At 38.5% G+C, this 12,812-nt stretch overlaps 1 protein-coding gene across 3 annotated transcripts in view; it reads right to left on the bottom strand.

Annotated features, from left to right (window-relative positions):
- Window positions 1-12,812, bottom strand: part of NFATC3 (nuclear factor of activated T cells 3) — a gene marked incomplete at its 3' end in the record, with an annotated part of 97,493 nt that overhangs the window by 22,220 nt on the left and 62,461 nt on the right. For all 3 annotated transcript variants that reach the window (XM_081107600.1, XM_081107601.1, XM_081107602.1), the window contains exons 7-9: window positions 11,369-11,424; window positions 9,666-9,792; window positions 3,946-4,953 (exon numbers count right to left, since the gene is read on the bottom strand). In XM_081107600.1, coding sequence (XP_080963726.1) covers window positions 3,946-4,953; window positions 9,666-9,792; window positions 11,369-11,424 — 1,191 coding nt within the window. The remainder of the gene's footprint in view (window positions 1-3,945; window positions 4,954-9,665; window positions 9,793-11,368; window positions 11,425-12,812) is intronic.

Genomic DNA, 12,812 nt, shown 5'->3' with positions numbered 1-12,812 from the left:
AATATTTTATTTGTGTTTTAATTGTTAACTTGATAAAAAAAAAAGGGCAGAGGTAAACACCATAAAACAGAAACAGGATTAATAGGTGTTATGAGGATTAGATAAGTATATTTATGTAGTATAGCACAAACATTTTTAAAAATTACTTGTTTCCTCTGGTTGTAGAGTAGGAACTGCTTCGTACTAAACACAATGTAGAAAAGTTAAAATAAAAAGAGCTCAGATTAATTGGGAAGTTCATTTTAAGTGCTGTGGAGGAAAAGAAAAGCAGGTTCTATGGAAAGTAACTTCACTGGGTGATCTGATCATAAATTCCTAACTAGGCAGGTCATGGTAGGTAGTCACACACCAGGCCTAAAACTCTTGAGAAAAAGGGAAAGGTTTTAAGCCAGCCTTAGCCATTGTTCTTGTACATCTAGGTAAACATACCTTTGAAACACCATAAGTTATACCCCTGGAAGGGGGTATTAAACCTCAACAGAGCATATCATTTTGTTAACCTGTAATCCAATCTCTACTTTGCTTTTGCCAATCTTGCTACATGTACCTTCCTCCTTAATTTCAAATGCATAAAAGCTGCTGCAAAATTGTTATCCTTAGGAGCATTTGAGATCTTGCTCCCTGGTATATATCATCAGTTTGGCTCAAATATACTCTTATGAAAATTCTCTACAGGTTTTGACACTTCTGACATTAACAGTGCGAATCCTTTTTGGAATGTTTAATGGCTTACTTTCAAAGGTAGCCAGAAAAGAGACATTCAAGTACTATGGAGTTCCAGACCTATGAGATAAGTTGTTTTTAAAATGAATTTATATTAAAACTTTGCATAACTATAGGATTTTCTAAGCATCTAGAATTTTACCTTCAAAGGCAAATCCAAATAATATAATCAATGAGTCAGTCGGCAAATATTGAAAATTCATTTGGGAGTTCAAGTTAAGTATCAAAAATGAAATTTGTAAAAATTATACATCCAATAAACCAAGGTGACCTAGAGTACATTTTAGTCCCCCCCACCCCCCTTTAATAGCCACTAGCACCACTGAGCTTCTATCAGGTCTCCTGATAGGTGGCAATGAGGGAATTCAACAGCCAATCTTTGTCTTCTATGGGGCTACTATCTGGGAACTTTTCTTGATTATGTGCCCTACACAATGAATGGAGCAAAAATAAAATGGCTTTTGTATTTGCTCTCACCCACCTCATCTTTCCAGATTCTGTTTTTGCAACACATCCTTACATAATCAAAAAGTGAAATAAAGTTTTCAAAAAACCTTTCTAGAAGTTCCAATTTGCTGCCCCCCCGCCCCGACCAGTCACTCAATCTGTGATAAATCCAAAAAAAGCAAGTTCCAGCAATGATCTCTTTGTAGAAGACAAAGATGTCTCCTTTGGAAAGAAAATGAATATCTTTTGAGTCCTATTCAATATATCTCATTTCTCCAGTTTCATCACAAATGGGTAGAAGGTTATCATTCAAGGTCTTACTCTTAACCCTTTGTTTTAGGGATTAAAATTCTAAATGTACCAAGGATGGAACTGAGGATCTGAGGAAGAAAAAAAAATTTCGAAATATAAGCCTTGAAAGCACTATAAATAGTCTAAAACTGCCAAAAGAATGCATAAGTAACATTTTGAAAACCTATATATATTTGGAAAAGGCTTTATTTCAAATCTGTTTTGCATCAAAGTAGTAGCCTCCTCTCTACCTGGTGTTTGTTATTATTAAGTAAACAGTAACACTTAGGCCAGCTGTGCATTAAGAGAACACTTATTACCACAGCCCTCAAGTACTCCCAATATAAATGTCACAGACCAGATGCAGTTGTGAGCATATGTTCAAGTAGTGAAATTCTGCACACACATTCACAGAGAATGTTACACTATTCTCTAGGGATTAAAAAAAGCTTGAGGGATCCCCTTTAGCACAGCGTTCTAAACACCATGCCTGCTGCTGCTGGGAGGCAGCTGTAGTGCTGCAAGAAAAAGACTAGACTGAAAGATCTGATTCCAGTCTCAGCTCCGCTACTTACTAGTTGTGTGACCTTCAGAAATTCCAATTCTTTAAAAGACACTATCTACCTCATAAATAGAGGACTATTAAGGATTAAATTAAATAAAAAATAGGAAAATGTTATATACATTGTAGGTATTGCTTCAGTTTATACAAATACCTCCAGTTTACACACAAATTACCTGGCAAATCCCCTTGTGGCTTTGAAAGCCATCTTCTACTATGCTATTCGCCCTCCAGCCACAGACAATCATGCTTTCCCAGATACAGCTCTCCTCTTCTCATGTTATCTGATTTGTCCTCTGATCCTCATTCACTTAAAACGTACTCATCCTTCAAGGTCAAAGGTCATCTCAAGGAAACAGGCTAAATCCTTATAGAATACTAGAGGCTCGGTGCATGAAATTTGTGCATGGGTCGGGTCCCTAGGCCTGGCTAGCGATCAGGGCTGATTGGGACCTTCCTTCCCCTGCTGCCAGCCAGGGCCTTCCTTTGTTCCATGCCACCCCCTGGTGGTCAGCAAATACCATAGCAAGTGGTTGGACTCCGGGTCGGTCAAACTCCCGAGGGGACAATTTGCATATTAGCCTTTTATTATATAGGATGTCACAGCTCTGTACTGATCTCCTAAAGTGCTTATCTTATATTTTGGTAGTGACTCAGATCTCACAGCATTGATAGATCTGATGGTCAAGTCCCGGGAGGGGAAACACCACCTTTTATTTACCTTCCTTTCCCCTTATGCTTAGAATCTGAGATTTAATACCAGCTTTGCAACTAAGTAGTAAACTCAGCCTCTTCAGATGTGTAAAGGAGATGGCTGAGCTAAAATTACTTTTCTATAGGCTAGCACAAAATCAGAAAGAGTAAGCCCTGGCTGGGTAGCTCAGTTGGTTAGAGTGTCATTTGGATACACCACGGTTGCAGGTTTGATCACTTGTCAGAGCACATACAAAAATCAACCAAATAGATGGAACAAGAAGTCGATGTCTCTCCCTCTCTCTCTCCTTCCCTTCCTTTCTCTCTCTCTTCCTCTTTCTCTCTCTCTCAAATCAATTTAAAAAAAACAAACAAACAAAATCAGAGAAAGAATTAAAACTCTATATCCATGTTTCAGAATCCTTAGAATTTTCATATTGGATAATACTTACATAATAGCTTTTACTGAATTCTTACTTAGAAAAAATTTTACTACCATATAAATGATAATAAAGCCAAGAATAAGCCCTAAAATTATTAACTGATAATTCTATTTTGGGGAATTTTCAATTATTGAAATAATTAATATTCCAGAGTTTGTTCCCCAATTTATTGATTTCATAAAAACAGAGGCGTACATAACAACTTGCTATATTTATATGAATAGCTTCTTTTTAGCTCGGTGCCAACGGCTGTACCGGCAGTAGCAAACCAATCCAATCTTATACTATCTCCACTATCTGACTCAGCAAGCTAGCAGGGTTACAAAGGAGCAGGTTCTTTACTTGTCTGAGTCTCTTCAAGAACAGAAACTCTATCTTAATACATTCACAGTAGTCCCAGCATCTAACTCTGCCCTGCAAATAGATGGCATTCAGCAATGTTTACTGAATTAACACCCCTGAATTCCACTCTCTAGACACTGTGACCTTACTGTATGTTCTGGAAGAAAAGATGCCCAGTAAATCTCATGTCTTCAGTTCCATCACAAATGGGTGGTAGATTATCACTTAAAGTCTCACACTTTACAACAGATATTAGTGGTAAAATAGACTTAAAAGCATAGATTTTCATGTCTATTCTCAAAATCATATATCAACATATCTCAAGTAACAACTTACTAAAAAAACAAGCTATATGCCAATAAGCAATCTATGGTAGCTTTCTCATGACTCAGAGAAGGAAGTTTCTGGATCTTCATTGCTTCAAGAACATAAAGATGAACTTACCATCATCTAAAGTGATGTCCTGTAGACCAATTGTTGAAAAGTTAGGTTCTTGCTCTTCAGGTTCAGGTTTAATGTTCACAGTTGCCTTATCAGATGGAAATGAAGTTGGATCACACAAATTGTGACATATTAAGGATGAAGGTGCAGAAAGACCTCCCTGGCCTGTACTCTGTGCTTGAGTTGAATGTTGTCCAGAACTCATTCTAGTAGCTAGAGTTGGTGATGAGGTGGTTCCTGAGCTAGGAGGTTGGTAAGGCATAGGCTGGAGCTGAGGAGACGGTGGTCCAGAAAGTGGTGAACTGGCCAAGGGATGAGAAGCTGCTGGGGAAACTGCTGTAGCAGACCCTAATTGTGAAGAACCATATGTGATGGACTGTAACTGAGGGGAAGGCTGACCTGTGACCTGGTCAGTCACTGGAGAAGAAAGAGATCTTTGTCCTGTGTTTGAACAATGGTATTCCATTGACTGTAGATGAGGCAGGGTCTGCACAGAATGAGGTGTATGGGCTAAGAGATGTCCTGTTGAGCCTGAATTTGAAGAATGAAAAGGTATGGATGATGATGGTTGGCAGCCAAGATTTATTAAACCAGGAAGAGCTGCATCTTGCTGAAACAAAACAGGAACAAATTCTTGACTAGAGGCAGCATTAATAGGAAGACAAGTTGGTCCATTATACACAACATTAGTTTGCATAGGCTGATAGGAAGACCCCACTGGAGGTGTTGGTGTGACTTGAAAAGGCTGGTGCATGACTGAAGAAGGTATCATATGCTGTTCTTTACCAGCACTCTCATCCCTACACTGCAACTGTGGCAGATGAGATGAGGTTACCATGGATGCATATGTTTGCTGGATGGGACAAACCAAGCTTCTCTGTGCTGACAGTACACTGTCACAAGGATGTCCTGTATCTGAGGAAGGCCTCTGGGTCTGGGCAGGATGAGGCACAGGCAATGATGGAACCGAAGACAAGTCAATTTCTTCTCTGTGTTCTTGCTTCATCAAAACTGGGGGGGAGGGGGAAAGAATTAAAGTAAATATTATTACAATACAAAAAAATTTTATGAAAGGCCTTCATTCTAGGCTACACAACTATAGTGTAAATCCAAGCCACAAACTGAAAACTCAATTGCCTGCAACAATGGAGGGAGAATGCAAAAAAACACACCTATAAAATGCCTTCAGGGAAGGCAGATAATATATGTGAAGTCAGCAAGCATAAGACAACAGGGAGTAAGTAGTTCTTGCTCTAAAAGTACTCAAGTTAAAAGAAAAAAAAATGACAAAGTCCATGCTTTTAAGCACTGCAGTCTACTGTTTTACCATTTCACTTCATCATCCCATCAAGCAAAGCAGGGGCTACGAATACCAGCTATTATCCCTTACCACATCAAAAGAAGTATCAGAGTCATGATTTAGGATGAGTCCACCTGATGAAAGGACTACTTAAAGTAGGAATCAATGTATTCTGCTTATTTTGTTTAATATGTATATCAAAACAGAAAAGAACCACCAGTTAATATTTTGTGTCAAGACAACGGATTTCATTATGTCTCTTGGCAAGCATATGGTTCACTTTTCTAGAAATTATCTACTTTAGCTTCCTATTGAAGTGCTATAACTCATTTAAAAATAACTTTTCTGAATTCACATCTCATTCTTCCTTTTAAGTTTGTACTACTTATTAACATAATTAAAAATTTCATGATCTTCACAAAATAGAAGTACAACTGGCCCTTGGACAACACAGGTTTGAACTGTGCAGGTCTACTTATACATAGATTTTTTTCAATAAATACCTGTGCTGTTTTTGATCTGTGGTTGGAAGTCCATGGATGTAGAGGGCCAACTGTATTTCATTTTACATTAAATGAAAATAAATATGAGACCCAAAGCAAGGTCAAATCTCATCTGGCCATTACCAAACCCTTACCAAGTACAAGTCTCTTCACATAAGCATGGCCTCAGTCTGCATTAGTGAATTAAGGCAGCCCTGATATCTTTTATTGTAGAAGAGGTAATTAATGAAACACTTGTTTGGGGGTGCATTTAAGTTCTACACTTTAGCCTGGCTTCCTAGCAGAATAGCACGGGCTCATCATTCATCCACTTCAGCCTCTAACTCTGGCAACTGGTGAGCCAACAAACCCAAGGATAGAGAGGAAAGTATATCCCGTTATCCTCTTGTTGCTTCTGCTATAATGCTTTTATTCCTAACCCAGGCCTCCATCCAGTTTCTGATTATTGTTGAACTGTTCTAAGTATGGTTCACTGTGTCTACTGGCTCCTGACCTCTCTAATGTCCTTTTTAAAAATATTTTAGTTGATTTTAGAAAGGAAGTGAGAGGGAAAGAGAGAAACATGAGTGATGAGAGAGAATCACTGATTAGCTGCCGCCTGAACGTACCACACTGGGGATCAAGCGCGCAACCCCGGCATGTGCCCTGACCAGGAATGGAACCGACATTCAACCACTGAGCCACACCGGTTCATAGGTCGACACTCAACCACTAAGCCATGCCGGCCGAGCTCTAATGTCTTTTTTTAAATATATTTTATTAATTTTTTAACAGAGAGGAAGGGAGAGAGATAGAGAGTTAGAAACATCGATCAGCTGCTTCCTGCACACCCCGCATTGGGGATGTGCCCGCAACCAAGGTACATGCCCTTGACCGGAATCGAACCTGGGACTCTTCAGTCCGCAGGCCGATGCTCTATCCACTGAGCTAAACCGGTTATGGCTCTAATGTCTTAATGTACTTATTTTTCTTCTGACTTTGGCAGAACTAGAACTTTCTCCCTGGACCACTGGATTCCCCCCCTCTCCTTTCTATTTCAACTCCTACTCTGATCCCAGGAAAGCCACAGTAAATTCTATATCCAGAGTTACAGTTCTATATAAGGAGAAAGAATGTCCCAGAAAGCCTCCTCTCATCCCTTAATTCTGAATGAGCAGGTGGGGCCCTTGGTTATGTAAGCAGTTGATTATCATGCACTAAAAAGGAGACAGAAGGATTAAAAACTACAGCATAACATCCATCTTTTTGCCTGGTCCGATCCGTATTTCTATGTTCCCGACTCATACCTCAGTATCCAGACTGAGAACTGCTTTGCTAAATCAAGTGTACTTCCACTCTGCCAAATCAAGTATCATTCTTTGGTCAATAAGAGATTCAGACTCCAACCTGACCAAAACAAAGTCCTCATTGCTGGTGTATGGTACTTTATTCTTGTTTGGAGGGAAATACTGTTTTAGAGACCTTACAATATGTAGAATGAGCTGAGTTTTAGAAACAGATTAATTCTAGTTTTTGTGTTGTATATGCTCCTTCTGAAATTCAGAATGTTGATGGAAGGATCTAGAAGAAAAAATAAATCGCTGGTTTTGTGGTTTTCAAAGTATGAGAAGCCTCATGAACTTCTTCAAGTGGTAGATGTGGAAGAGTAGGATCCAAAGAGTAGAAACTCTCTGGATTTCCTCTTCCAGTACAAGCAGAGCACCTAAGCTTGCTTTCATCCTTTTTAAAATATATAGATATTGGCCTTTTGAATAACAATTTATTTGAATAAAATATTTTTTAAAATTTGAAAACCATTGCTTTGGTCTTTAATCCTCATTTTATGAAGTTAATCAGTGGGTACAGTCTGTGGCAGAACTGAGACCTGATGCAAGGCAAGTTTTTTCTCCTAAATGAAACAACCAGAAACCAAAAGTTGGTCTGTCCAGTCAACTACTTAGAACACAATATATTTTCCCACCAGCAAAATATTATACACGAGAGTCTGGCTCTAATGCTTCCCCTTAAGGCCCATTATTCTAAAACCAGAGCTCAGATGATACCTCCAGTACAAATAACTTCTGCTATGCTTCAGAAGGAGATACATTCCCCTCAACATCTTGAGGGATGCTGGGGAGGTGTGGGGCTCCCACATCAGAAGTTCTGAAGGGTACTCGCTGAAACCGGTTCGGCTCAGTGGATAGAGCGTCGGCCTGCGGACTGAAGGGTCCCAGGTTCGATTCCGGTCAAGGGCATGTACCTGGGTTGCGGGCACATCCCCAGTAGGAGATGTGCAGGAGGCAGCTGATCGATGTTTCTCTCTCGTCGATGTTTTTAACTCTCTATCCCTCTACCTTCCTCTCTGTAAAAAATCAATAAAATATATTTAAAATAAATAAATAAATAAATAAATAAAAAGTTGTGTCTACATGGATCAAAAGGATCTATAAGGACCGAATGATAGTTTCATATGGAAGAGAATTTGGGTGTTTTAAAATATTTTTTCAACTTGTATTTTTTAAAAATTCACAGTAATGTATTTGTTTTTCTTTTTAATTTTATTCAAAATGTCATTTTTAAAAAAAGTCAATGCTACAGAGAAAAAAACAGCAATTAACCAGAATAAGGACTGTCCAAACACTCCTGTGTTAGTGTGCTACATGATTTGTATTCTATCAACCGTAAGGCCAGTGATGACAGCTGGAGCCCAATGCAGTATTCTCTCTGCACTCTGAGAGCCCTGTTGATTTCCATTCTCATATGGAATGCCGGTTAGGACACTGCCTTTGTATTGTCCTCCTAGTTCACAAGCTAACAATGTAAATGCATTATATTCTCCTTTCTGTTTACCATTCAATTACTACCACTATGATGGTAGTAATCAAATCCTCTAATCTGCTGACACTACTGCTTCCCCCTCCCCCAATCCCAAAAGTCCTCTCCCTTCTTGTTCAAGTTAGACTTTACAGTCCCCAATCCCAACAGCATTGATTACTCTTGGACTATATGTCTTGAGTTGTTGTCTTTACAACTGTATCAAACTTTTCCACACTCTTCAAAGTGCCAAGTCACCACACTCCCTTCTCTCACAACAGGAAATAAAAGAAAAATTAGATGCAATCATATGTAAAGCCCTAAACTCTCCACACTATATCAACAAACCTTCCTAATGCGTTCATTTTCTTTACCTTCCCTCCTACCCTTCCCACCTAAGGCCTGTTCCAACATCTGTGTTTTAAATCTTATCTCCTCCCAACTTTCTCAGAAACTTGATATTCTTTTATCATTATTAATGCTCTCTCTGTACATTCAAAACACTCTACCTATTTGTATCACTTTTTTAACATTGGGCCCCTCCCATATAAATCTCACTCTCCACAGTTAGTAATTTGGGGGGAAAAAATGGTTACTAACATCTTATAGAGACAAAAGAAATATGGGTAAAATAATTTTATTTTTAACTTTTTAATTTGTTGAGTATATATGACATTTAACTGTGTAAGTTTAAGGTATACAACATGTTACCTTGATACATTTATAAATTGTAGAAAAAATGATTTTTGAAACATAAATTTTACCACGTGACCATCACCCCCCGCTTAATGCTCAAGTCTTGCAGTACAAAGGGCACAAGGGGGAATTCACACGTATTCACAAACACCTGCCCTTCCTGTAGTACTGGTGATTTTGGTAGCTTTTGAAAAACAGACTTCAAATCTATATTCAAACTTCTAATTTCCTTATAAAAATGACTACAAAATAGCAATTGATATCACATCTAATATTTAAGGTCAACACAAGTTTTAGAGATTAGACATATGTTGGGATTTTTATTGATTATAAACCACCCTCCCCTGAACATCCTAATATAGAATTCACTGGATAACTTTTTCTTTATTATGAAAGAAAGATCTGTAGCAACCCATCACAACTCCTCTTACCTGGTGTGTAAGTAAAACGTTGAGACTGGCTTTTTTTCCTCTTGCCATTGCAAAGATAAAAGTGCACCTGCACTGCAGCTGTAACTGCTGGGTTATGATATGGAGGAACTTCAAGGACAATGTGAGCCTAAGGAGCATGGAGAGCAAGATTGTGTTACCTTCAGAACTAAAAATGAAATGCACCTGCTAAACTCAGCAACACTCCTGAGTGTTATCTACCCAGGCCCGTCCACCACAGATCATTCTGCATCAGCTGATCAGGTCTGGAGATTTAGTCTATGGATACTTCACTTTAAAGAAACAAGCTCTTTAAAGTAAACCATTATAGGAAAAATTGTTTTTCACTGACTCAATTTGGTTTCTAGTTGTAGCAGAAATAAAAAGTCTTACATACTGTGTAGTGAAATACTTTGTTCTACTGAATATTACATGTTACTATACATCTTAACTGGAAGCCTGTTCTGTTTTTTTTTTGTTTTGTAAGCTTCATCTAAGGATATGTTTTATTGATTTTTAGAGAGAGAGGGAGAGAGAAACATCGATGTAAGAGAAACTTTGATGTGAGAGAAACATGGACGGTTGCCTCCTGTACTAGTATGTGCCTTGACTGGGGATTGAACCTGCAACCTAGAGATGTGCTCTGACCAGGAATTGAACCTGCAGCCTTTTGGTGTACAGGATGATGCTCCAACCAACTGAGTTGCCCGACTAAGACCTATTCTATTTTTTTCTTGTTTATTTGTTAATCCTCACCTGAGGATATTTTTTCCACTGATTTTTAGAGAGAGAGGGTAGAAAGGAGGGATGGAGGGGGGGGAGAGAGAGAAAGATCGATGATGAGAGAGACGCATCAAGGTGAGAGAGACACATGAAATGGTTGCCTCCTGCATGTGCCCCAATTGGGGCTAGGGATCGAACCTGCAACCTAGGTAGGTGCCCCTGACCAAAAATCAAACCTGTGACCCTTCAGCATTTGGGCCAACACTCTACCCATTCTGGTTTTTAATCAAGTTTATTATTTCCAAAGTTATATTATAGTTTAGTTTTCTTATCTTAAATTTTATATTCAAAATGTTTTAAATTGGCAATATACAAAACTTATATCCCTATAAAAAAGAATTTTACACAAGCAGAGTGAAACCTTTGGCTCCAAACCAATTGCTATCCTTAACCTAATTTCTCGAAGGTCTTTGGAGAGAGAGCACTGTGAGAAGTGGTATTCTCTATCCCAGAGAAGATTCTGTCTCTACTCCAACCAGGAAGGAACCACAGCTATGTGTTGAATCTTGAATGTCTTGATGCTGAGGAGTTGGGAATAGTGTGCTAAATACACAAACCCAATGAGGGCTTGTCTTCCTCCTAAATTTTGCCCACCATACACAGTCTTTACTGAATTTGTTTTATTTCTTCACTAATACTGAATTCAGAGAAATAAATCAATGTAACTTCACTAACAAACTTCTAATAATTTTTCATTTCTAATTTTACTTTTCCTATACACAAAAAAGGGGAAGACACCAATTCTCTTTCCTGAACTTAAACTTTAATATCAGAAAGTATCTAGCTCAGACCCAAATTTCTAAATATTTACTTTTCTATTACTTAACAGATAAAAGACTTCTCATCTATACCATAAGCAGCATTATCCAATTTTCTCATTAAGCTTCTAAAATATTTCTAAAGAAATAAGGTAAATTTCTTACCCCTTGACATTTTTCCCTGATTATTTTCCCTTCTACCTCCCATTGAGGTCGTCCATCTGTTGAAAGAAACAATTTACAGTTAAAAGTAATTCAAGTCACAAAGCATATAATAAACAAAATCTAATGTATTTACTATCACAAATTTATTGGCAAAGGGAATCTGCTTCTCACTAACTTCCATTATGAATATAAAATGTGTATCTATGGGAAGAAAGATCTTGGGCTTCCTGAGTTAGCAGGCTGCAGAGAGTTTATTCTACTAAGTGATATCTGAAAATCCTGTGAGAGCATCTTCACCAAGAGGTGGCCAACTTCTGCATGTATGCCTTAATTAACGGAAAATTCACTCTCACCAAGTAACCCATTTCATCTTTGGATAATAAATCTTTGCTGCTGGAAAGCTCTTTGTGATAGATTAAATCTATCTCTACAATATCCAACCCAACCCAACCAATCTTGAGTGCTTCTCTGTGAGACAAGATTTCAGATGTTTAAAAGTAGCTATGTTTGCCTGTGTCTCTTCTCCTGGTTAGCATCCCTAATTCTGCATCTATCCCTTATACAACAGTTCAGCTTTTTGATCATTCTTCTTTGAACATTCCTCCAATGTGACCAGCTCCCTCCAAATGCACAGGCCCAGGACTGAATAGTCCAAGGGAGAAATGACCCAGCACTGTAGACAGTAACAAGGCTCTTGCCAACCTTATGTAGAGAGAGTTAGTAAGTTTTCTGAGGCAGCTGCACCATGTTCTCTTACACTTACTGAGTGGTCAGCAAGTATCCCTCAATCTGCCACATTTCCTATTGCCAAGCTCAAGCTCCCACACTGCACGTACATATCTGGGGTTCTTCCCCAACCTTTATTACATTAATTTCTCCCTACCAGACATCATTTCCTTAGATCGCTTGGCTTGTCAAGATCTTTTTAGGTACTGATGGTCTTCTAAAATAGGTTTCTATACTTTCCAGATTTATGTCACCTGAAGATGTGGCCAGCATATTTTCTGTCCTTTCATCCGAAGTGACTTGTTCACCTGGGGAGAGCCCCACCTACTACTAGTGCTCTCACTCCAATCTGATGAACAGCTGTTCTAAAGCATTCTTCTTATGTCATGGGCATTTACTCAGTGACTAACCTATACAAATATCTTCATATTCAGCATGACTTCATCTGGTCTATGAAGATATTAGGAGAGACTTAATCAAATGCCTTCCAGATTGTGACTATCATTTTCCAGTCCAGTAACTAGGTAATGGCTATCTTTGTGCACAAGAGACACTATAGACAAATCCTACGCCTACTTAAAATTATAGTTCAGTTCAGCTATCATTTGCTGGGTCCCTGTGCCAGGTACTTTGGGTTATTGAGACAATGGAGATAGGATACCCTGTCTTCAGTCTGTGGATAAAAGGCAAATACAAATAGTTCACTATAAGAAAATGT

The sequence above is a fragment of the Myotis nattereri genome, assembly GCF_964212035.1.
Source record: "Myotis nattereri genome assembly, chromosome: 15".
Taxonomy (NCBI): Eukaryota; Metazoa; Chordata; class Mammalia; order Chiroptera; family Vespertilionidae; genus Myotis; species Myotis nattereri.
The sequence above is the reverse complement of the archived record's forward strand: the minus strand, read 5'-3'. Positions and strand labels throughout refer to the sequence as shown.